At 44.5% G+C, this 26,486-nt stretch overlaps 1 protein-coding gene across 5 annotated transcripts in view; it reads right to left on the bottom strand.

Moving 5' to 3' along the window:
• The window catches only part of LOC125409509 (NACHT, LRR and PYD domains-containing protein 1a-like), a 39,600-nt gene extending 21,644 nt beyond the window's left edge, over positions 1 to 17,956 (bottom strand). For 2 of the 5 annotated variants that reach the window (XR_015738820.1, XR_015738819.1), the window contains exons 1-5: positions 17,483 to 17,946; positions 14,971 to 15,793; positions 8,476 to 10,144; positions 3,178 to 3,348; positions 2,261 to 2,431 (exon numbers count right to left, since the gene is read on the bottom strand). Coding sequence is in view for 3 of the 5 variants with exons in the window: in XM_085695228.2 (XP_085551354.2) it covers positions 2,261 to 2,431; positions 3,178 to 3,348; positions 8,476 to 10,144; positions 14,971 to 14,977 (2,018 nt within the window). In the remaining 2 variants the exon portion in view is untranslated. Of the gene's footprint in view, positions 1 to 2,260; positions 2,432 to 3,177; positions 3,349 to 8,475; positions 10,145 to 14,970; positions 15,794 to 17,482 lie in introns of all 5 variants that reach the window. The other 3 variants (XM_085695228.2, XM_087910375.1, XM_087910376.1) reach the window with 3 other exon arrangements.
• Between the last annotated feature and the right edge of the window lie 8,530 nt (positions 17,957 to 26,486).

Here is a 26,486-nt window from a genome sequence, read left to right as displayed (position 1 = left end):
TGAAATGAGGGGCTGGTCCTTTATACTCCTCACCACAGGTCAGTCATTGGAAACAGACTATACCAGGGAAAGGAACACAGCCAGAGCTGAGGGGATTCTTGTTGGAAAAGGACCACAGAGTAGCCATCAGCGTTCCCAGTGGCTGGAGGTCATGACCATACTCCCATAGGGATTCTGGGCACCTCAAGCTCCTGTAGTGAAACTCCATGGCCTTCCAGTGCTCCATGAACTTTTTCTTTTGGAGCTTTCCTCAACTCTGCTTTTGTCTAGGCTGCTGTCTCCTGGTTGGCCCAACCAAGGCCTATTTCTCTATCAGGCCTAGGAGAAGCCCTCTAAGCTACAAGTCCTAATCCACCTCCAAATCCTCCTATCCTCCATGACCTCAGAGGAATTCTGAAGCACAGGCTGAGACTGCACAGAACAGGCCAAGAGAGCTGACCAAAAAAGCAGACCAAGACAGTGGACCAAGGAGCAGGCCAAGAGAAACCTCCATGGTTCCCTGAGACACAGACAGTGACAGTACAGAGCAGACCAAGAACAATTCCCAAAGACATAGACAGCAATTGTGAGAATTGGACCAAGAGGAAAAGACACTGCCAGTACCAACTAGAGGAAGAGAGATGGGTAGACACCAATGCAAGAATTCATCCAACAACCTAAAAAGCAAAATGGTAACATCAGAACCCAGTGGTCATACACCAGGAAGACTTGAGCATCCTACACCAGAAAGAGGGAGAAGAAAAAGACTCTAAATGTAACTTGTAAGAAAACCAAGAAAAAAAACAACCAAACAGGTGAAACAAACAGTTCAAGACTTGAAAACTGAAATAGAGGCAATAAAGAAAACACAAACCGAGGGAATACTAGAAAAGGGAATCTGGGAAAATGAATGGGAACTACAGATACAAGCATAGCCAACAGAACATAGGAGACGGAAGAGAGAATCTCAGATGTTGAAGATACCATAGAGGAAATAGATTCATTGCTCAAAGAAAATGTTAAATCCAAGAAATTCTTAACACAAAACATCCAGGAAATCTGGGACACCATAAGAAGACCAAACCTAAGAATAATAGGGATAGAAGGAGGAAAAGAAGTCCAGCTCAAAGGCACAGAAAATATATTCAACAAAATCATAGAAGAAAATTTTCCCAACCTAAAGAAATATATCCTTTTGAAGGCACAAGAAGCTTAAAGAACACCAAATAAATTGGACCAAAAAAATAAAGTTCCCTCATCATATAATAATCAAAATGCAAAACATACAAACCAGCAAGAATCCCCTCATCTATGGCAATGTTCCCCTCCCTGGGACAGTCTGTTTCCAGTGACTAACTTGTGGGGGAGGGGTATAAATGGCCAACCCCTCATTCCAAGTCTGGAAAGTTCCAAAGGTCCTCTTCCTGGCTTCAGAACTCCTTGCACACTGACCAACCACACTGAGACTGTGTCATGGACTATCTTAAATGCCATCATAAAACCTGTATCCAGTAACTGATACACAGAAGCAGAGAATCCACAGCAGAGCACTGGACTGAGCTCCCAAAGTCCAGTCGAAGAGTGGGAGGAGTGAGAATATGAGCAAAGAGGTCAAGACCATGATGGGACACCCATTGAAACAACTTACCTGAGCTAATGGGAGCTCACCAACTCTGGCAGGACGGGAAAAGAACCAGCATAGGACCAAACTAGGCCCTCGGAATGTGGGTGGCATTTGTATGGCTGGGGTAGACTGCGGGGCCACTGTACTGGATTTTGGGAACCCATTCTCTTTAAATGGATATGTTGCTCAGTCTAGATATAGTAGGGAGGGCGTTGGACCTTCCCCACAGCAATGTGCTTTACCTTCTCTGAGGAGTGGATGGAGAGTTGGGTAGTGAGTATGTGGAGGGAAAGGGAGGAGGGGAGGGAGTGGGAACTGGGATTGGTATGTAAAATGGAAAAAGGTAGTTTTCCAAAATAAAATTTAAAAAGAAAGTCAAAATAAAAAGGTAAAAAAAAACAAAGACAAAAACAAACAAGAAAAAGAAAACCCCATAATGTGGGTATGACATCCCATTTAACAGATGAGAAAAATGTCTTTTAAACAAGACAGTGACTTGCCCAAGTACTGGGGTATTGGTGGCCCAGCTGCTCAGGAGCAAGGGTGACTATGCATTGTCTGTCCCTTTTCTTTTCTATGTCCTCTTATCTAATAATGCCCCTGTGACCCTTCCCTTGCCTCCTGTCCAGAAGTGAATCCCAGGATTTACTTACTTACCACAGGATTTTAAGGTTGCAGGCAGGATTCCTGAGCCCCTTACACAGCAGCCTCACACCATGGTCTCCCAGGTCATTCAGCTGCAGGTCTAGCTCAGTCAGGCTGGAGCTGGCACTGAGCACTGAGGCCAGGTCCTCACAGCAGCTGGATGTGAGGCCACAGTTGGCAAGCCTGCATGAGATGCTCACCATCAGATTCTCCAGGGATCACTGCTCTTGGGAACTGAGCTCAGGTCTCCCTTTGTGAGCCCTGGCATGCGGTGTTAGCAGTGCTTAGCTCCTTTAGAGCCCTTTCTAGTCTGGGTGGATAATTCCATGCTTCTCACAGCTAAGCTGCAGGAGCAATGCAGTACAGGTTGGGAACCACTGCTCTGCTGTGACTGGCTATGAGTGAGCTTTGTGAGTCCCTGGACAGCTCATGGTCTATTTCAAGAGCCATCTGATGTGACATTTACCAGCCATAGACTAGGGCATAATCTCACTTGTCACGTGAATTCTTAGTAAAGATGGAGTTCATAGAAATGGAGTAGGAGGTGGTTGCAAGGGCAGAGATCAAGGAGGAAATGGGAGATGCCATTCCCTGGGCCTTGACCTTTCTTCCCTCCTGTTTCATTTAACCTCTTCCTCTGTGTTCTTCAGCTCCGCTAGCCCCTTTCTCAGGGTGTTTGCTCCACTGGAGGCCTTCTGGGCCTATTGTTAGCAATAGCTAGTGGGGCTTCTCGTTGAATGTCAGTCTCTCATGATCCACAAGAACAGAACCCATTTGTTTATCATAACAAGTCTGGCAGCTGTTACTGATGTGGTCAGGAATGTTTGGAGAATATCTGAAGAATACTAAGCCTCAACAGAGACCCAGCTTTTGCCTTTGCTCTCCTCACATCCATCTCTGCCTCAGGGAAGAACCCAGGCCAGACTCACCACAATGTTCTAAGGTGACATCCGGGACATCTCAGTGTCCTACAAAGACTCCGCAGTGCATAGTAGCTCATTGGATTTCCACTTAGGTCCAGCTCTTGCAGGCTTCTGGTATAGTTAAGAGTATAGAAAAGAATCTTCCAACTGGCATTAGTTATAGGGGTCCACCTGGACCTGAGGGAGAGAGAGAGAGAGAGAGAGAGAGAGACATGAAGAAAGTGATTTGTTTGTACATGGTCTCTGACGTGCACAGCCCCACACAGCAGATTATGTTTCTACCTACCTGATCACCAGGCCTCAATATGCCATTCCCAGGATTCACCATCTTCTATCTGCTCCTTTGCTCCAACATCTGGATCCTTTTCTTTGGGTGGTTCCTCATCTACATCCTTATCATAGCATGCTATGCGCTCATTTTGTGTGTCTGTATCTGATAAATCTAGGGTATGAACAAGTGGCTGGCATATTTTCTTTATAATCTATAGTACCCAGCACAGACACTGGCACAAAGAGGGACCTTGGTAATTCTGATGGCCTCTTCATTTTTTGTTGTTTTTATTGAGCTATACATTTTTCTGATCCCTTCTCTCCCCTCTTCTCCTCTGCCCTGACCTGTGACGCCCATGCTCCAAATTTGCTCTTGTCTTTTTCTCCTTCCTTGCTCTTGTCTCCTTCTCCTTCATACAACCATGTATGTCTCTCTTAGGTTAGGGTCTTCTTTGTTGTCTAGATCCTCTGTGGTTGTGGATTGTAGGTTGGTTTTTCTTTGCTTTATATCTAAAAGTCACTTACGAGTTAGTACATATTATACTTGTCTTTCTGGGTTACCTCACTCAATATGGTTTTTTCTAGACCCACCCACTTGACCGCAAATTTCAAGATGCCATTATTTTTTACTGCTGTGTAGTACTCCATTGTATAAATGTACCACTTTTTCTTTATTCATTCTTCTGTTGAGGGACATCTAGATTTTTCCCTGGTTCTGGCTATTATGAATAATGCTGCTAAGAACATAGTTGAGCATATGTCTTTGTGGTATGATGGAACATACTTTGGGTATATACCCCAAAGTGGTATTGCTGGGTATTGAGGTAGATTGTTTCCTATTTTCTGAGAAATTGTCGTACTGTTTTCCAAAGCAACTGTACAAGTTTAGAAGATTTTTTACCAACCCCACATCAGACAGAGGACTTATCTCCAATAAATACAAAGAACTCAAGAATCTTGACATCAAAAGAACATATAATCTGACAAAAAATGAGGTACAGACCCAAACAGAGAACTCTCACTAGTCAAATGTCAAATGGCTGAAATACACTTATGGAAATGCTCAACATTCTTAGCCATCAGAGAAATGCAAATAAAAACAATGCTGAGATTCCATATTATACCTGTCAGAATGGCCAGGTTCAAAAACAATGATGCCAGCTTATATTGGGGAGAATGTGGTGTAAAGGGAACACTTCTCCATTTCTGGTAGGAGGTGCAAGCCCTTTCTTTTGATGTGGGTATAACTGCTGTCCCTTGGGACAGAATTCTAGAATCTCATACAGGAAATCTGAAAAGCGGAGGTAGGAAGAGCGCTCAGGAGAGGTGGTTGAGAATGACTCTCTCGTGGGATGTTGAGCATGGGCATCACCTCTACAGATGTGTCAGTCCATGTGTCCCTATGTCTTTACGCGAGAAGGGGGGAGGGGACATCTGTATCTATATGTATGTATAGATAAAGGTATAGATGTCGGTAGATGGATAGTGACAGGGAGCGACAGAGGATGATAGGCAGAGAGAAATTTACAGACATACAGGGAGATAAATGACAGACAAAGAGAGACACAGAAACAGACAGAGGCACACAGAGAGAGATAGGGAGAGAGAGAGAGAGAGAGAGAGAGAGAGAGAGAGAGAGAGAGAGAGGAAGAACCTCCACGAATGGTAGTTTATTCCTTTAATGCCAGAAACCAAGTTATAGAGGCCAGAGAATGGTGAATTGTAAACCAGATCATCTCCAAACCATTAGGGGTGGAAGTAGCTTTGGACCTGATGTATGCAACATTTGTTCCCTAACACTGTAATCAAAACAACATACCGAACTCAAAATAAAATTACAAGTTCCAAAACACAGATTAGAGTTGGCCAACTTTGACTAAAGCTAAAGTATAGGATTTTTTTTTTTAAATTTACAAAATCAACAAATGTAAAGGAAAACAAATACTAAGTTTTGAAGGATGGTGTTTTTAAAAAGCTTTATTTTTTAACTTTATGTGTATGTGGTAGTTTGAATGTAATTGATACTCATAATCTCATAGGGAGAGGCATCGCTCAGGGGGGGGCTTTGAGGTCTCTTTTATTCAGGATAGCACCAAGGGTATCAGTTGCCCTTGTATAGCACAGTTGCCCTGTGCCCTGCATATGAAGATGTAGCCAGCACCATGTCTGCCTGCCCACTACCATACTCCCCACCATGATGATCAGAGGAATGTACCTCTGAAACTGTAAACAAGTCAGCTTAATTAATTGTTTTCTTTATGAGTTGCTGTGGTCATAGCATCTCTTCATAGCAATATAAGCCCTAAGACCGTATGTTTATATGCCTGCTTGACTGTGTGTCCTCTATGCATGCAGAAACCTGCAGAGACTTGAAGCGGGGCATTGGATCCTCTGAAAGTGTAGGCAAAGGTGATTGTGAGCCATCTGATGTGGGTGCTGGGAATGAATCCACATCCTCTGAAAGAGCATCAGGATCTCTTAACGGTGGAATCAGTCTCTCAGTCGCCAAAGGATGGTAGTTATGATGCGTGTTTAGTATTTATACTGACTGAAAGTGGAACCTCAGAATGTGCTATCACAAAACATCAGGCACCATTATGACTTACACACAGAAGTTGCCAATTGTGGTGTTTTGAAGGAAAATGGACTCAAAAGGGAGTGACTGTTAAAAGGTGTAGTCTTGTTGGGGTAGGTGTGGTCTTTTTGGAGGAACTATGTCACCGTGAAGGTAGGTTTTGAGGTCTCATCTATGCTCAAGCCATGTGCAGTGATACAGTCTACTTCTAGTTGCCTACATCCAACATGTAGCAGCTACCTCTACAGCACCAAGTCTGCCTGAACACCACCAGGTCCCACCACGATGATAATGGAATGAACTTCTGAACTGTAAGTGAGCCACCACAATCAAATGTTACCTCTGTAAGAGTTGCCGTGGTCATGATGTCTCTTTTGAGCAATAGAAACCCTAAGACACTCACCTGCCATTTTGGATTCCTTGACTTTGGGACCCTCCACTTCTGTTTGCTAAGTGTGAAATGGTGTCCTTGCTGACCTCTCTGCCTTTACTTTCTCACTAGCAGCTAAAGCCACGCCCTCTCCCATGGGAATGTCCCTAAGACCCTAATGCCACTGCCATTTTCAAGCAGGCTGACTTTCCTTGTTTCTCTTGCTCTATTTGGCCTCTGTCTCTGTACACACTCAGAATTTTTCTGAGTCTCCACGTCAGACCACTTTGAGTCACTTCGGTATCAATGCATTCAAGGCTTACTTTTGTATAATTGTAGACACTCAGAAGCAACTTGTACTGGTTAAGAACAGGAAAATGACCCAATTCACTAAGGTAATATCATAAGGCTATTCCAAATGGTATTATACTAGACCTTTAGTGACCAGAGAAGATAGTCTTGATTCATTAAGAAAATAAATGTGATAAGATAACATGGGTAGTGAGGAGTTTTGAATGAGATGTCACCCAGTCATGGGCATTTGAATGCTTGGTCCTTAACTGGTGGTTCTCTTTGGGGAGGTTTAGGGGTTGTGGCTTTGTGGGAGGAAATGCATCACTGGGGATAGAGTTTAAGATTTCAAAGTCTTGAGCTACTCCCAGTATACTCTTTCTGCTTCCTGCTTGTGGTTCAGGAATTGAACTCTCTCAGTTCCAGGTTCAGTCACAATCCTTTCCCTCTGCCATGATGGATGGTTATACCTCTGGACCAGAAGCCCAAAGAAACTCTTCTATAAGATGTCTTGGCCATAGTGTTTTATCACAGCAACAGAAAATTAACCAACACACTAGGCAATCCCTCCCAAATGAGTAGCATCCTTAGTCCCTGATAGTTTGAGACAGCATCACACTGTGTAGCCCAGGCTGGATTGGAACTATGGGTCTTCTTGCCTCAGCCTTCTGAGACTGGGATGACTGGTATGCAAGACCAAGCCTAGCTACCCCAATTCTTAATGCTGTCCTCTCTGAGAAATGGAATTTTGGAGGATACTAATTTTTATTGTTATGATAATTGATAAATCCTCACTCTTCCACAGCAGGCATATTTCTTGAGTTCATTCTAAGAATATAGAGTGAGCATCATTGAGACAACCTCCTACATGTAAGACAGTTTGATCATGTTTGTTCTCCTCTCTTTCCCTTCTCTCCTCATCCTCTTCCTGTTCTCTAAGCTTTGCTCTACTACTTTTAAGTTATTTATTTTTCACATGGGCTCTTGCTGTGTTGTTCAGATTGATGTCAAAATTCTCACCTCAAGAAAACTGGTCTGTTCCTGATTATTTCAACAGTCACACCCTGTGTAGTTAGAGTAGTTGCTTCCTTCTCTCCCAGTTTTGAATCCTTAGGAGAACAACTGTATTTCTCCTCTTGTGATTGATTGGCAGGCCCTGGCATAAAATCAGTGCTTAGTAAATCATCTAGAGAGGAGAGAGACACAAACTGATACTGAGCCACCATTTCTGTACAGTTAGGGGACCCTGGAAGTGGAGGTCTACATTGATGCTGAGTTTGGTAGGAAGTTAGGAAGCCTTCTAGCTGAGTACTAGGCCCATGTTGCCTTCACTGACTTATACAAGGAAGTCATTTGGGCAGGAAAAATATATGCATTCTAACACATGTGCCTTCTGAGGTGATGGTGGGAAGAACTCAGGGCCAAGGTCATTGTCACGGGGAGAAGGGATGATGCCTGAAGGAGCTGAATGAGCAGTCTCTCAGAGAGAAAGTATGGTAAGAGAGAGGATCCATATCTGTGGGCCATTTGAACCTTGTGAAGGGAGAAGAAGATTTGAAACAGAGAAGGTGGGTGAGCCTCACAGAGCCATAGGGAGAGATAAAAGCTCATAGCTTGATCACATAGTCAAGTATGCAGAGGCAAATAGAGAAAGGTGGTCATATTCACAATAAGATGTCATTGGTGACCTGTATCCTGCTGTCCTGAAAACAGCTAAGAGTGCTACTGGTGCTCAGAACATGTATGTTCATGGGATTCCCCAGGGAAGCTGGAGAGAGGGCTGTGTCTGGATACTCACAGAACCATCCTGGGGACCATCAGCATTGGTCCCTGTTGTCCACAATCGTTCAGCTGAAGCCTCTTCACATGGCAGCAGAACTTAATACAGAAGGTGACCACCATGAGCTCCATGTCTGTCTGGACCACCAGGTGCTTCATGTTTGTCAGGAACCTTGGGTGTAGCATATCCACTGGGGCATGTGCCCTCGTTTCTTGATAGTTGTGCATCACGTCTGTCAGGAACTTCTTATCCTGAATCTCATACAGACAATGGAGTAAACCCAGGGAATATGGTTGATGGTACAGGGCTTCTTCTAGGATGTGCCACTGCAGGTACAACCATGTCTTCCAAGGAAACCTGCAGGCAAAGATCTTATGCAACTCTCTCATTCCATTTTTACTTAAAAGACCAAATAGGAAGCGCATGGTAGGTGTCTCAAACAGGTCTCGTCTTCCATACACTTCTATCAGTTTCTCCACAATTTTGTAGTTTTCTATATCACCATATCTCTCCTCACTATCCCCCAAGATGTAGGACATTGCTGCAAAGAATTCCTGGAGACACAAGTGGGCAAAACTGTAAGTCAGAGAGCTGGTTTGCTTTTGAAGGAGACCAAACTTCAGGAAAGTGGCAATGATATCCTCAGTTAACCCTTGCTTCTGGAGATCTAATTCGCTGAACAGGGTCCTTCTTCGGCAGATCCCCTCAACAGCCAGTGAGCAGAGCCTTCTGAGATGGGTCCTGAGGCGCTGGACTGGTATTGTCTGGGAGAGGTATTTCAGGCAGAGCTCTGTGGTGGTCCGTGAGGTCAGTGAGAGGTCTTCTCCCCAATCCATCTGCTGCTTCAGGCAGGTGCAGACCAGCCAGGACACCCACGGCACGCCACACAGTGTTGAGAGTACTGGGTTTGATTTAACCAAGCTAACAGCTTTGTTTGCTTCTCTTTTTCCTGTGAAATATTTGTGCATATATTCCTTCTGTCCAGACTCAGAGAATCCCAAGACTTCTACCCAACGTGGCTGTCCCAAAGAAGGAATTAACTTTTGTATATCTGTGGTCCGAACAGTGAGCAGCAAGGAAGCCCCAGGCAGGATGGATTTCTTGAGCAAACTGCCCAGCAGTGTGTGCACAGGCTGATGTTGGTTCCAGTGTAGACATAGTTCAGGATTCTGCTCTTCCAAGACCCAGGCTGGCTCATCTATGCCATCCAGGATGAAGAGCAGCTTCTCATGTTGAGACAGGATCTTCCTGATGGGAGCTGCAGGCAGAGTCTGGTCTTTTGCTATGAGCTCAGTGAGACTCAGCTGCTTGCATTGGGCCAGCTCTCTGCAGCTGAAGTAGAAGACATGCTGGAAGCGATCCCTGTAGAGCTGGCCTTCCCCCCATGCTCTCCTCACCTGCTTGGCCAGCGTTGACTTCCCAATGCCAGCAGCCCCCTCTAATACTATTAATTGAGACTCTTCCTGGGTGTCTGGGCTTAGGTCAAATAAGTCTTGGATGGCAATCAGGTGTCCACTCTCCTCTCCTTTACCTTTACGCCATCTTTTCCAGACAAAGGTGTCCCTGCCTCTTGGGCAAGATTTTTGTAGAAGTAGAAGCTGTGTGTAATTCTGGAGCAAATCCTCAGTTTTCCTTTTCCAAGATGCAGTGTGGCAGAGATCTTCTCTTCCTTTGTTCTGATGCATTTCTGAAAGGAATCACAAATTCAGGAAGAATGATGGAGCATAAGTGTACACTGTAGAGTTATTTGTTTTTTTCATTCTTTCTTTCCTTCCTCTCTTCCTTTCACCCTTCAACGACTGGATGAACCTGGGCATCTGTCTAAACTGTATAGCAGACTGGCTGTGGGCGCTGGGATATTCTGAACAGTGCAGTGCAAAGAACGTGAGCTTTAGAGTAGAAGAGTCTAGTTCAAGTTTCACTTCACTACTTAATAATATGGCTGTGGGATTTCATTCACACTTTAGAAATTTATCAATGTCTTACTCTGCGCCAGACCTGCTCTAGTGGCTGAGAATAAAGGGTGAGTTCACAGACACAGCTTTGTCCTCATTCCGTCCGTGTGATGATCCACCAGCTCGATGAAGCTTCAGTTTTCCCACCTGTAATTTGGGGCCTGTGATATCTACTGCAGGAAGCCATAGAGTACTGGGTAAGATTATAGACAGTGGAGCTAATGTATGTTCTTGACAGATCCCGTTGGCCCCCACCATTGCAGTCCTGAGATTGTGGGTCTGAAGGGGTGGCCTTGGGATACTTAAGAGTTCATGTTTCAGGACATAAACTATGCCCCTTCTCCCTAGGCCTGGCAACACCAGGCATATTTTGTACTGCTTTTCAGATATCATAGGTAACAACAAACCTTGCTTGTGACTACTGTTTGGATGTCCTTAGTACCCACTAAAATTCTGTTGATAGTGTGGCAGCAAAGGGACAAGGGCCTAGTGTGAGCCATTACAGTCATGGGGGCAGGCCCCTTATTAGTTGACCAATACTTTTCTTCTAGGAATGGGCAAGTTGTTGTTGGAAGGGGTTCCCTTTCTCTCCTGCAGGCACCTGCTCAACTGTATACATTTTTCTTTTTTCTTTTCTTTATTTTTTTTAAAAGCAGAGCAGTCATGGTCTCTATTCTTGGTCTTCAAACTCCAGAAGTATAATTAAAAATACAAGTCCTAAAAAAACAAACAAAAACCCAACCGCTCAAACACACGAACAAAACAGCCATTAAGCACGGTTGTAGTCATTACTCAGAAGTCAGAGGCAGGAGAATCAAGAGCTCAGGGCTAGCTTTTCTATAGTGAGTTTGAAACATCCTGGGGTGCAACCAGTCAATCAAACAATCAATCAAACAAAAACCAAGAATACCCCAAATTATCCAGTTTCTGTTCCCTATCTTGGCAATGAAAAGCAAACTAACACATCTGCTCTTGATGTAACCTGCTCCACAGTTTGCACAGCACACTTTGCAGGCTTCCCCCTCCTGAGCTACTCCCTTCCTCCAACAACTCCATCCGTGGAGTCCTCTTTCCAGATGGCCCTAAACACAGACCTCCTCTCAGCATCCTCTTCGGAAGGAACTCAGATAAGTTAGTCAGGAGGATTCCCCATGGACCAGAATCCAATCCTCAGCACCTGCTGGTTTCCCATAGTACAAGGTAGTAGCATGTCCTACCTTCCCCAAGGTGCTGCAGAAAATTTGGTGAGAGCACAGAGTGCAGCATCAATTAGCCCTTGAGAGACTGGCTTCAGGGGCCAACTTGCCTCTGAAATCAGGATCTATAGATCCGCTCCCATTGTCTTCTGTAGAAAGACGTCTAACATCTCCTGAGTGCAGCAGGGACTCAGTTCTGTGGTCAAGGTCTGCCTGGCTCAGGCCATGCCTGCTGAGGTGCCGAGAGAGGGCTCCGCTCTTCCTAGGCCATGCTCTCCAAGACCTCCCAGGTGGAATGTATTTGTTACCACACACACATCTAAATCCTCTTCAGTTTTGTCATACTTTAAAAATATCTGGGGCAGCAAGTTAACGAGGTTGAAGAAAAAGCATGTGGACTAGAATTTGGGTCCCTAGAACTCCTTTACACACTGCACTAGCATTGTGGCCCTGGCATTCCAGGCTCAGAAAGTTGAGTCAAAGGATCCACAGAGCAAGATGGCTAGGTAGACTTGTTCCACTGACAAGCTCTGGGTTTGGATAAGAGCCTCTACTTCAGTGCCTATGGGAGAACAACTGAGGAAGATTCTAGACATCAATTTAGAGTGCTTACAAGATCACATTACAACCTCCCATATGTGTATGTCCCAACACATGAAAAGATGCACATGCATGTATGCAAACCACAATGTACACATAAAGAAGAAAAGACCAATAAAGAATCCACAGAAAATGGATGAAAATGAAAAATATCCTACTTAGTGAGGTAACATGCCTAGAGAGACAACTGCCACATTTTTCTGTTATATATGGATCATATGATATATGATCATATATTATGTATATGATCCATATATTTAGATTTCTATGTTTAATTTGTTATTTTTAAAGTTTCTTTTCAGTTAAATTTTGAGAATTTCCTATATCTGTACCATATTTACATCATTCCACCCTTCTTCTTCTCCCCCCATTTCCTCTTGTGTTCCCCCTTCCCTCTCCAATTCTCTTTTTCTTTAATGTTTGTTCCATCTATGCACAATACATACATACATACAATACACACATACACACAAACACACCCACACATTCTGCCGAGTCTAATTAGTGGTGTTGTTATACATTTAATGCTAACCACTTGGGATTGGATAACCTACAAGGTACTCATCTCTGGAGAAGACAGAGTCTCCCTCTCTCAGCTTCCATTAATTGTCTGTAGCTTTTCATCTAGGGGCGAGGTCGTGTGACATTTATTTGGAGTGTTTCTAAAAGTAATAAGGTCAAGAGAGGGCTAAGGTAAAAAGGCCTTACAGGGTCCAGAGAGAGCAGAACCTTTGTGATGTGAACATGTTTAAGTGACGTTTAAGTGATTCAAGGCTGAAGTGAGAGCAGAGATTGTTTGATGGGGGAGAGGAGTGGGTGGCGATGGGTAAAGCAAAAACTAGCAATTCATGAAAGACCCTATGGAAACTTACCACTTTGTAAGCTAATCAACACTATACCTTAAATAAATGTAGGACAGTGAGCAAAGGGTGCAGTGTACTTCCCCCTGAAGACATGAGTTACTAAAAAGAAATCCATATCAGAAGCAGAACCAACAAAAGAAGCCCATATGCCCCGTGTCACTGTAATAACAAGATGAAAGGTCAAGGCTGCATTTGCTCCCTCCCTCCCAGTTAAATCATCTCATCGAAATGTCCTCCAGAGCTCCACCACCATCCCTGGCTGCATCAGAGGGCCCTGGAGGCACAGTCCCCACCTAAGGAGAAGAGGTGAATGGCTGCTTTCCTGGTTGGACAGATCTGCTCTCTAGTCCCTAGGTCCAGAGACACTTCCCCTGTCCATTGCCCACCCATCACGACCCCAGCAGCTGGTAAACCAGCAAGTCTCCTGCTGCCAGGCTGCTCTATCACTATCCCAAGCTGCACAGGATGAACCGAGGGGCTGCTCTCCTACTTGGACAGCCCTGCTCTCTAGGCCCTAGGTCTAGGGGCACTTCCTGTGACCCTCCCCCACCCATCTCAGGTCCTGCAGCAGCTCAGCACCTGTAGGAAGAAACCATCAAGATGAAGTCTCAATTCTGAACATTTATGCCCCAAGTACAAGGGCACGCACATTTGTAAAGGAAACATTACTAAAGCTTAAGATACACACCCAAACCTCACACTCTAGTAGTGAGAGACTTCAACACCCCACTCTCACCAATGGACAGGTCTGCCAGACAGAAACTTCATAGAGAAATGAGTGAACCAACAGATATTATGATTCAAATGGACTTAATAGACGTCTATAGAATATTTCACCCAAACACAAAATAATATGCCTTCTTCTTAGCACCTCATGGAACCTTCTCTAAAATTGACCACATACTCGGTCACAAAGCAAATGTCAACAAATACAAAGAAATTGGAATAACCCCCTGTATCTTATTGGATCACCGCGGATCAAAGTTACAACTCAACAACAACACTAATTGCAGAAAGCCCACAAACTCAGAGAAACTGAACAATGCCCAACCGAATCACCACTGGGTCAAGGAAGAAATAAAAAAGAAATTAAAGACTTCATAGAATTCAACAAATGGGAAGCATAAGTGATTGTGTTTATTAGAGAGACAGCGGTAGGAGCCAGGCAAGCAAAGCTGGGGTCCTTCCTGCTTAACCTCATACCCTTCTCTATCATCTTATGTGGAGAAAGACGCTCTCACTAGTGCTACTGGGAAACGGTCCTGCTCTGGGACCATGAAGTTCGCACACCTGTCCTGGTTCTACACTAGCGCTCCCTATGAGTCTCTATTCCTCTCTGAGCCTCATCTCCCTCTCGTGTGGCTTTGAGCTTCTATACCACACGGTTGCAAGCTACAATAGCAGCATCAGTAATCACATGGGCTTGCATTTATAATTACTCAACATTTATTGAACACTAGATAGTTTAATATTCAATGTGGATTATCACTATACTCCCACAGCCCAAGGAGCCCAGATGGAAACATCAAGAAAGGCTGTAATCTGCCTCTGCTCCGTTTCAAAGTCTGGGCTTGTAACATCATTGCCACTTAGTGCTGCTCTTGGGAGATGGCTTGAACCCCGTGTCAGCCTTCTCAATGCCTGTCTCTCTCCACTACAGCATCTGAGCGCTTCTCTGGTTGCGAGGACGACATGATGGCCTGAAATGCACTGGTGTGAAAGGCCAGAGTGGCTTAGCATTCAGTTGTTGTCTTCTGCAAGCCTTCCTGTTCCAGGCTTTCCTGGGCCTGTGAACTCTTTGGACAGAAGGTTATCTTGCCTATGGAAACCCTGGCAGGAGGGCTCAGTGGTGATGAAGGGGTTACAGAAGTGGTGGATTGGGGTCGTTGATGTACTTACTTAGCATGCAGTCCTCCTATGACAGAGAAAAGGGCCCCTGTAGCTCCAGGTCCATCTGTTTGCAAGTGTGGTGGGAGGGGTCCAAGAGTTACGGACCCTTATGTTGAGCCTCTCTGTGTCACTTCTGAGACTGAGCTGCTCCTATGTTGACAGTGTCTTCAGATAATGCCTGGATATGCAGCTCTTTCCCATACAGCTTCAGGGCTTACTTCTGTTGTTGCACCAACCAGGAGGCCAGTGAATTCTTGTCTTCACAAGCCTTTTCTGCGCTGAGAAAGGGTGTTTGACCAGAACTGAGGGAGGAAATAAAAGAAAGAGCAGAGCAGCCTCTACAGGGACAGATGGTCCTCTAATCAGAACAGCTGAAGGGCTTAGGTCTCTCCTGGGGATGGAGACTGTGTCCAGGTGCAGTGTTTGGGCTTCATAGAGTAGATGAGGGAGCTCTTGTAGGGAAGTTTATCAGTGGATGTGCTCTCTATAGTTTCGTGAATGGTGCCAGTGAATGTTGTTGTTACTGTGTTGGCTTTCCTGTCAGGCAGTCATGCTTAGCATTATATTGAGTTGGGGGCACTCAGCTTGTCTAAGGTTTCTTCTTTAGGTTAATGAGGTCATTTATCTGACCCTGAGGACAAATAAAAAGAAGAGGAGGTGTACTCTTTCATTGACTGCTTCCTGTGGGAAGGAGAGGATGGAGGTGGTAGTAGGCTCTGTCCCTAGGGTTTAAAGGGCATAGATTAGGGTGACTTCATGAAACAGGAAAAGAGTTTTAACTTGATCTGCTGCAGTGGATCCTGTGATCGCTGTCATTCACTCCTGAAGAAACCTGTGAACACAGTTAATAGACAGGGGCTATAGTGAGTCAGATGAGACAGAAGACAGGGGACCCAGTAAGCTCCAAGTCGGGGTGGCCGTTGTCCTAATGTGAATCTAGTGATGGCAGTGATTTGATCCAGGAGGAACTTGTGCAAACTTTTAAAGGACAGGGAAAACTGGAAGAATGAGGATAAAGAGGAATGGAGAGATCAAGCTGAGGAGCCAGAGTGGGAGGGAACTAAAAGCCCACCCTTAGAAAGAGGACTGTCACTGAATCTTTATCTGGTACTTAATTAAGTCTTGGGACCCTACCAATCAGCTTGGGTTTGTTGGTGCAGAAGCAGCACTGTCCCTGGAGGAGGGCGCAGTTCCCAACACCAGCAGCAGACAGGACATCTAGGTCTCTAACTTTGGAGAACCACAGCAGCAAAGACTTGGCCCAGCCCTAGCCATGGAAAGTGATGGACACGGGGGAGTGGGAAGGTGGCATCTGGAGAATGGAGGGTGGGGAAGTGTAGGGATGGGAAAACAAGGGGATGGAAGGATGCAGGACATGGAGCATGACAGCTGGAGGATTAGAGGATGGAAATCAAGGGAGAAGGGTTGGGGATGGAGGAAAGGGTGTTGGGATTACAGGGACAGGATTTGAGAGGATAGGGAGACAGGGATGGAGGGTGCAGGGATGGAGGGTGCAGGGGTGGAGGGTGCAGGGATGGAGGGTGCAGGGATGGAGGGTGCAGGGGTGGAGGGTGCAGGGCACTCACTGCTCTGTGTTCCTCAGATTATTCCTTTACTAGTGTCTCACTCTAAGGCGATCAATCCTTCAGCCATTACTGTGGCAGAGGGTGGAGTGGGGAGATACTGCACAGAGGGGGAGTCAAGAGCTTGCTGTGAGTTCAGGCTAGTCCCCGTGAAGGAATCTTTAGAAATCTTTGTCCCTGAGTGTCTCACAGGAGGAACAATCCAGAGACAACTAAGCTGGAAGGATAAACTGCACAGAGAAAATCAAAGAGCCACGTGGAAAAGTGTGGGGAGCCAGACTGACCCAAGGCTTTCCCAGAGCTCCTAAGAAAAGGACAGAAAGACATTAGTTCTGTATCATTGTCCAGGAGTGCACCTGGCAAGAATGGCCTGGTCTTGGAACCAGTGCCTTGGAGGATGCTGTGGCTTCCAGGGATCTGACTCTTCCCCCTGGGATGTGGTTATCAGTTCTAAGGCAGCTCTGTCCAAGGGATCCTGTGTTCTTTTTGCCAACATTGTCTGATTTAGCTTTCTTTTGACATTAGCCACTTTCCCCTGCAAATAGTTTCTATGAGATTGTACTTTTAAACAAATTGCATGGCATATGTTATCATCTTAGGCAAGCCCTGCTGGTCCCATGGACTGCTTTGGTCTTCTTTATTTCTCATCCTCAGGCTTCCCACTTAGCACCTCCCCACTCAGGACCCTTATTCCTGCAGGTTTACAACAGACAGGAGAGAGGAGGGTGCAGGATAGGCTATGACAGGAGCAGAAACATACAGGGAAATCCAGCGACCTTCCACCCACTAGAGCTGGCCTGCAGATTCTCCAAGCGGGGGTGGAGCCTGGGCCCTGACTCTCAGGAAAAGGTCCCCCATGTCTGCCACAGAATGCCTTAATGCACTTATCTTCCCATAAGTCAAATAGTTCGGTGGACTCTGTTGGTCCCACTACTCACCCTGCTCTTTTAGGGGGCTCTCTGATGTGTGCTTTCCTGGCCAAGGCTTCTCAGCTAGTAAAAGTATTTTTGAAAGTGAAAGAGACCCAGCTCCTCCAGGAAGCCAGGCAGGCATCAGAGTCTGCGAAGATGGCAGATGGTCTTCCTCTGGACCCTGTGAGTGGAGGTTGGGCAATGTTCAGCTGGTTTCCTGTTGTGAATTCTCTGCAGAAGCCTGGGCTGGAGGAGGAGTCAGGCTTGAGAGCTTCAGCCAGGCCTGCAGAGGCCCTGCCTGCTGAGTGCAGGACTCAGGTCTGAGCCTCACTTCTTTCAGCCAGTAAAGCAGGGTATCCCAGGTTTGCCAACAGGTTCCAGTTCAGCAGAATCTCCTGGATCTCCCAGGTTTGTCTTCTGGATCTCTGGACTCTCTCTCCTCCCTGTAGCCGGTCCAGCCCACAGGCTCTTCATTTCAGGAAGTGGTTTCTAGCACAAGCCCGGTGTATTTTTTTTTTTTTTTTTTGACTCCTGAAGTCTTGTGTTGATGTCTTTGGTGCATTTGGAGCTGAGTGCACTACAGGGTGAGAGCAGAGGAAGGTTCTTTACCTGCAGACATCCGGTTTATCAGCACCACTTGTCAGCAAGACTTTCTCTTTGCCAGTGAATAAATACTTTAGTCACCAATGAGGATTTTTTGCTCATAATTACACTTTAAAACAACAACAACAAATCCCCTTATTTTTATCATCTGAAACTTTTCCCATCCAAAGCATTGTTATTCAATAGATTGTTTTAAGCTAGGACATATGTGGCAATTTATCTAAGACATACTTTAAAATAATTTCAAGTGGTGTTATTATAGGATGAAAACCCTGCCAGAACACATGATTACCTTAAAACTTAAAATCACTGCTGGATTTCTAAATCTTAGTCTGTTTTGATAAGGTGTGATTTCAGAAGTTTGAAAACTACATGCTTGCTATATGTTTTTTGTAGAATCATTTCTTGTTTCTCATGAACTGTTTATAACTTAAGGAAAGAAAATAAACAGCAAATAAATTAAATTTCTTGAGTTTAAATAATCTGAAAATATGTTTGAAATAGCAGTCAATTGTATATATTTTCACCTTAGTTAGAATCTGCATCTAGTATATAGTCTCATTTGCATATACTGAAATATTTGTTGACCAACTGTGGTGTGACTTTTCTGGGGAGATGTAAAATTAACATCTCTCCTAACTTCTGACCTTTCCACTGCCCAAAGACTGACTCATTAAGTTCATCTCAATGAATAGAAATGAATTTATTAGGGATTACTCATAGAGCAATGGGAGACAACAGACATTTGCATGGACCCCCCTCCCTACCCCAAAGATGCCACACCCTCTCTTACCCAGCTCTTTTTACCTTGGACTCTGTCTGCCCCTTAAGTGATGAAAACTTTGGTTCCTAGTGCAACTTAGTGTGAAAGCAGCAGAGGAGACCCCAGGCTAACTATATGTTCATGTCTAGTCTGCCCATGCCCTTGTCAGGGGCTCTGCTGTAGGACAAGCACTGTCTGTATTGGAAACATTCACTTGTTTCACTGCAGTCATGAATGTTGGGAGCCTCAGTCAGTCTTGCTGCAAGATGGAGGCAATGTGTCATTCTCCAGTTGTGTCCAGACAAAGCATGGGTGCCGTAACTGGAAGGAACCACTGCACACGTGTTAAAGTAAAACATACTTCCTGCATGGCCATGGTTTGTAATGTGACCATGAGCCTATGACAGATCCTGCCACTAGAGCTATGGACAAGAGTATAGGATCAAGAGCTCACACTGTGACGAAGAGTGATAAAGAAATCGTTGCTGGACTTCTAGGATTTGATGATCTTGACAATACAGTGTTGGGAGGTGTCACAGTTTAAAATTACACCAGAAGAAGAAGGATACAAAATTAGACCTGATATTACTGTTATGGATTTGCTGCGGGTCCCCAGCAGCTGGCTGCGGGATCCCAGTGGCAGCAGGTGTACAAACTAAGGTACAAAACCCAGCTATGTGGTGACGGGCTGGTCCCCGGTGAGCCTGGCGAGTGGTGTGAGCAGGCAGCAGGTGGGAGGCACAGTGACAGGCACATCATACAGAATACAATTGGATATTTATTAGTTGGGTTATGGAGGGAAAGGAAAAAGGGGAGAACGGGGATGAGAGAGAGAGAGAAGAAGAAGAGAGAGAGAGAAAGAGAGAGAGAAGAGAAAAAGAGAAGCAAGACAGAAAAGGGGAAAGCAGAGAAGTGGGGAGAGAGGCAGGCAGAAGCTGCCTCTCCCAGAGAGGGGACCAGAAGTGAGAAGAGTGGGGCAGAGGCTGCAAGGAAGGAGGGAGTGGGCATGGCTTGTCTCTTAAAGAGCAATTACTAAATGGAAATTATGTAACAATGCTGGTTTCTGGAGAAGTAGAGCCTGAAGGAACAATGGATTTCCTTAGACTGTGGTTTCTATTAAACTGCTAATATTTAGATTCCATGAAGGGAAGTTTCCAATAGATGAAAGTACTTTGAAGATATGTCAGGTCCAAAGGAAACTCCAGTCCCCAATTTCTAATGAACATTTTCCTCTCATATGGGCCATTCCTCATCAACCTCCTAAGGGACAGAAGGCTATCTGTGGTGTCTATTGGCATACCTAGGCACATACTGGACCCAGGCTCACCCAAGGACCTGTGACTCTTCTCAGGTATTCTCACCCTTCCCCTAGACTAAACTTCTCCAGGATTGGGCTTCCCTTCCCCAGCTCCTCATTCCTGTACAGCCCTGCCTTTTTGGCCATACACTTTCATTTTGTTCTCTCCTTCCTCTTCCTCTTTTGGTTTTCTGAAGCAAGATTAATAAAAACTCAGAGATAGATGTTGGGTTTCAACCGGAAGACCAGAAAAGCAAAGAAGCTAGCCACTGGCTCTTATCTCAATCTCAGTTCAAAAATGATGATCCTGCCTATAGGAAACCTCAGCATGAGACTGAGCCTGAGAGCTGTCTCCCTTAGTTTTATAATCCTCTTTAGTTCTGGGATTAAGGGCATGTAACACTACTGCCTGGTTTCTAAGGCAAGCTAAAAAATAAAGTGTGGGTAAAAAATAAAGAAAAGAAAAAAGGAGGGTAGCAGTCAGGCCCTGCCAAGACAGGTGGTCAAACAAGTGGCCAAGAATGACCAACTCGACAACAATCTGGTCCAAGATCCAGTGCTTTGAGTTGTTCCACTCCAACATCTACTTCATCTAAGAGCTTCTGGATCACACAAAGGAGCTAGTACTACAGACCAAGGGCCACAGGAAGACCATGACTCTTGTCAACAGCAGGATATGCAGGAGGAGTCTCAGTGATGAGTCAGTCTCTACGATGTGTAAGAAGCGAGAAACGTAGAACCAGACTAACAACTTATTGCAATGAATAGTTGCATGTATAGCTGTTTGAGCAAAAAGTTTTCTTTGTGACACTACAGTTTCCAATGACACTATGATAAATTGGTATATGATGCAGAAGTGGGAAAGATGAAGGAACAATGTGGTGGGTGTTCGGTGGAGGCAGAACCAGGGACACCACAGCTGTGACAGGTGTGAGAGATGCCTGTGATTGACGGGGAACCTGTAGATGCCCAATAGGGTCGGTAGGATGGAGTTCAGAAACCTGGAGTTTGTGCAGTCTCAACACCCAGCAAGCTGCTCAGCTGCAAAATTGCCCTGGCTATGAACAATGACAGGATGTCCGAGATAAAGAACAGTTAATTTTCAGGCCTGGTCCTCCATGAAATACCTCCATGGTCCATTCTCTCAGAGGCCGTGTTGGTATTGGTGGTCAATGCTGCTGCTCCAGGCACTGATAAAATCTGAGGTCAATGCAGATGTCTGTGGTCTATGCTGCAACCTGAAGCCATTTTGATGTCTGTGGGCCATGCTGTGGATGCAAGGCGATGTTTGGGTCATTGATCCTACAGCAGCCAGGGATTGTGTTGATGTCTGAGGTCTGCGTTACTGCTCAGGGCCATGTGGATGTGCGTTGTCTATGCCTCTGTCTGAAGCACTGTCTGTTGACATCCATGGTCCCTGAGCCCTCTGAGGCCCATGTTGATGTTGGTGTCCTGTGCGTTCACCTGAGGCCATGTCGATATCCGTGGTTCATGCTGTAGCTGAGGGCTATGTATGGGTCATGGCCCTGATGTGACTGGGGCTGTGCTGATGAATGTAGGCCATGTCACCACCTAAGACTTTCAGGGATATCAATGGCTAGTGCCATTGCCTAGACATGTTAGAGATGTTGATTTCTGTGGACTGTGCTGCTCTGGAGGGCCATTTTGACGTGGGTGGCCTTTGAGTCTCATGGGTACATGTGGATATCTGTGGTCTGTGCCATTACCAGAGGCCATGTTGATGTTCATGGGCCTGGCTGTCACTGCGGTTCATATTGGTGTTCATGACCCATGTTACCCCAGAGGCCTTGTTGACAACTTAGGCCTGCGCTGCTGATAAAGACTGTGGTGGCGTCTGTGCTCTGTGTTTCAGTTGTCTGTTGTCTGCACTCCCACAGGAGATCAGAAGGAAGTTCCTGGAAAGTGCTGAATCCGTAGACCAGGTGGATGTTCGTAGTCAGTGCTATTGCCAGAAACCAAGTAGAAGTCCATGAATCATGATCCCACTGACTGTAAAGGGCAAGGAAGCTACTTTTACAGTGATACTGATTACTGCAGATTGACAGTTTTGAAACAGGGACACAGAGGTTTCTGTGACAACCCCTATCACCACTCTGCCACCCCCAAAAAGTAATAGCAAAGTAAAAAAAAATAGTAAAGTATGGTTCTCCAAAATTGATGATGTCTTTTAGGGGTACAGGTGAAGAAGGTCTCAGTGTCCTTTAAGGGGATGAACACTGGGAGTTTGACCATGCTCCAGTGAGTACATGGGCAACCAAAATTGAACTCAATTTTTTCTTTTCTTATTTTTTCTTCCTTCTTTCCTCCCTCCACCTTTCTTTTTTCTTTTTTCTATTTGTTTGTTTATAAAAATTTCCACTTTCTCCCCTCCTCCCCATACCCTCTTATTCCCCCCGCTCCCTCTCCCCCCCCACTGCCTCTCCTCCTTCCTCTCCAGTCCAAAGAGCAGTCAGGGTTTCCTGCCCTGTAGGAAGTTCAAGTTCCTCCCCCCTCCCTCCAGGCCTAGGAAGGTGAGCATCCAAACAGACTAGGATCCCAAACAGCCAATACATGCAGACAAAACAAGACCCAGTGCCATTGTCAATGGCTTCTCAGTCAGCCCCATGTCATCCACATTCAGAGAATCCGGTTTGATCACATGCTCGTTCAGTCCCAGTCCAGCTGGCCTTGGTGAGCTCTCATTCGATCAGTCCCCTTGTATCAGTGGGTGAATGCACCCCTCGTGGTCCTGATTTCCTTTTTCATGTTCTTCCTCCTTCTGCTCCTCATTTGGACCATCGGGGGCTCAGTCCGGTGCTCCAATGTGGGTCTCCGTCTGTATCACCATCCATCGTCCGATGAAGGTTCCCTCTGGTCCTTTCTTGCTCACGTTTTCCCTCTTTCTGCTTCGCATTTGGATCTAGGGAGTTAAGTCCAGTGTTCCAATGTGTGTCTCTGTCTCTATCTCCATCCATTGCCAGATGAAGGTTCTATGGTGATATGCAAAATATTCATTAGTATAGTTATGGGCCAAGGCCAGTTCAGGCACCCTCTCCTCTGCTGCCCAGGGAAGAATCTGGGGACCTCTCCTTGGGCCTGAGAACCCCTCCAGAAACAAGTCTCTTTCCAACCCTAAAATGGCTCCATTAGTTGAGATATATACTTGCCTGCTCCTATATTCATCCTTCCTCCCCCCCATCCCATTCCCCCACGCCATCCCCAATGGTCCCCCTCTCCCTTCTCTCTAACCATCTCCCCTTACTTCCATCCCCCAACCCCCCCCCCATGCACCCAAGTTTGCCTGGCAATCTAGTCTACTTCCAATATCCAGGAGGATAACTATAAGATTTTCTTCAGGTTCACCTTCTTATTTAGCTTCTTTAGGATCACGAATTATAGACTCAAAGACCTTTATCTATGGCTAGAATCCACTTATGAGTGAGTACATAACATATTCCTCTTTTTGGGTCTGGGTTACCTCACTCAGTAAAGCGTTTTCTATTCCATCCATTTGCATGCGAAATTCAAGATGTCACTGTTTTTTACCGCTGAGTAAAACTCTAATGTGTATATGTCCCACACCTTCTTTAGCCATTCTTCTATTGAGGGGCACCTAGGCTGTTTCCATGTTCTGGCTATTACAAATAGCGCAGCTATGAACATTGTTGAAAAAATGATTTTGTAGTATGATAGGACATCTCTTGGGTATATTCCCAAGAGTGGAATTGCTGTGTCCTGAGGTAGATTGACTCCCAGTTTCCTGAGAAACTGCCACACTGATTTCCACAGTGGCTGCACATGTTTACATTCCCACCAACAATGGATGAGTGTTCCCCTCACTCCACATCCTCTCCAGCATAGGCTATCATTGGTGTTTTTAAGTTTAGCTATTCTGACAGGTGTAAGATGGTATCTCAAAGTTGTTTTGATTTGCATTTCCCTGATCGCTAAGGAGGTTGAGCATGACCTTAAGTGTCTTTTGGCCATTCGGAGTTCATCTGTTGTGAATTCTCTGTTTAGTTCAGTACCCCATTTTTTAATTTATATGATGGATTACATTGATAGATTTATGTATGTTGAACCAGCCCTACATCTCTGGAATGAAGCCCACCTCATCATAATGGATGATTTTTCTAATGTGTTTTTGGATTCGGTTTGCCAGTATTTTATTGAGAATTTTTGCGTCGACGTTCATGAGTGAGATTGGCCTGTAATTCTCTTTCTTGGTTGTGTCTTTGTGTGGTTTTGGTATTAGGGTAACTGTAGCTTCATAGAAAGAGTTTGGCAATGACTCTTCTGTTTCCATATTTTGAAATACATTAAGGAGTGTAGGTATTAGCTCTTCCTGGAAGTTCTGGTAGAATTCTGCATTGCAACCATCTGGTCCTGGGCTTTTTTTGGTAGGGAGTTTTTTGATAACAGCTTCTAATTCTTCACGACTTACAGGTCTATTTAGATTGTTCACCTGGTCTTGGTTCAACTTTGGTATATGGTACTTATCTAAAAAAATGTCCATTTCTTTTACATTTTCCAATTTTGTGGCGTACAGGCTTTTGTAGTAAGACCCTTCACAAGCACAACTCAAAGAAGGGAAACACATACACTCTACTACTCAAAAAAAAAAATAACCGGAGTCAACCACCACTGGTCATTAATATCACTTAATATCAATTCACCAATAAAAAGGCACAGACTTAGAGATTGGATACGAAAATAGGATCCAACATTCTGCTGTTTACAAGAAACACACCTCAACCACAAAGACAGACATCTACTCAGAGTAAAGGGCTGGGAAAAGGTGTTCCAAGCAAATGGACCTAAGAAACAAGCGCGTGTGGCCATTCTAATATCTAACAAAATTGACTTCAAACTAAAATCTATCAGAAGAGATAGAGATGGACATTTCGTACTCATAACAGGAACAATTCATCAGGATGAAGTCTCAATCCTGAATATCTATGCCCCTAATATTAAGCCACCCACTTATGTAAAAGAAATGCTTCTAGAACTCAAAGCAGTCATCAAACCACACACACTAATAGTAGTAGACTTCAACGCACCTCTCTCACCAATGGACAGGTCAATCAGACAGAAACCCAACAGAGAAATAAGAGAATTATTGGAGGTATTGAATCAAATGGACTTAACAGATATCTATAGAACATTCCACCCAAATAGGAAAGAATATACCTTCTTCTCTGCAGCCCATGAAACTTTCTCAAAAATTGACCACATACTCGGTAACAAAGCAAACTTCCACAGATACAAAAAAAATATTAGTAACCACCTGTGTCTTGTCAGATCACCATGGATTAAAGTTAGAATTCAACAACAATGCTACCCCCAGGAAGCCAACAAACTCATGGAAGTTGAACAGTCAACTACTAAATCACCCCTGGGTCAAGGAAGAAATAAAGAAAGAAATTAAAGTCTTCCTTGAATTTAATGAAAACAAAGACACAACATATTCAAACCTATGGGACACTATGAAAGCAGTGCTAAAAGGAAAGTTCATAGCACTAAGTGCCCAATTAAAGAAAACGGAGAAAGCACATATTGGAGACTTAACAGCACACTTGAAAGCTCTAGAAAAAAAAGAAGCAGATTCACCGAGGAGGAGTAGAAGATTGGAAATAATCAAACTGAGGGCTGAAATCAACAAAATAGAAACACAGAAAACAATTCAAAGAATCAATGAAACAAAAAGCTGGTTCCTGGAGAAAATCAACAAGATTGACTAACCCCTAGCCAAACTAATCAAACGGCAGAGAGAGAACATGCAAATTAATAAGATCAGAAATGAAAAGGGGGACATAACCACGGACACAGAGGAAATTCAGAGAATCACCCTTTCTTTTTTCTTTCTTTCTTCCTTTCTTTCTTCCTTTCTTCCTTCCTTCCTTCCTTCCTTCCTTCCTTCCTTCCTTCCTTTCTTTCTTTCTTTCTTTCTTTCTTTCTTTCTTTCTTTATTTTTCTGGAATAGGTTACAAGATGAGGATGATCATGCAGGGACCAGGAAGTCAGTGTGATTGGGTTGTATTATGGAAATTTTCAAATAATCAATACAAATATTATGTCGGGAAAAAAGAAACTTATTTGAGCAGTCATGAGCAAAAGACTGTGGTTTTTAATTTTGCAATGTTTCTCCTGGAAGACACAGAATATTAAATAAAATTTATAATGTAAGAAAGAATCAGGCAGGAAAATGCAGCCAGCCCTTCACTCTACAATGAAGAAGCAGGTTCCTTTTGTTCTCTTTTGTGACTATTGGTATCAGGTCAAATTGCCAAAGACATTTTATTGACAGTAAAGCCACAGCTGGAAACTTGACACACACACAAAAATTGTCACTAATGTCTTTTTACAGT

Source organism: Myodes glareolus, chromosome 9 (genome assembly GCF_982192425.1).
Source record: "Myodes glareolus chromosome 9, mMyoGla1.1, whole genome shotgun sequence".
NCBI lineage: Eukaryota > Metazoa > Chordata > Mammalia > Rodentia > Cricetidae > Myodes > Myodes glareolus.
Note: the sequence above shows the minus strand (reverse complement) of the source record. Positions and strands in the feature narration are given on the sequence as shown.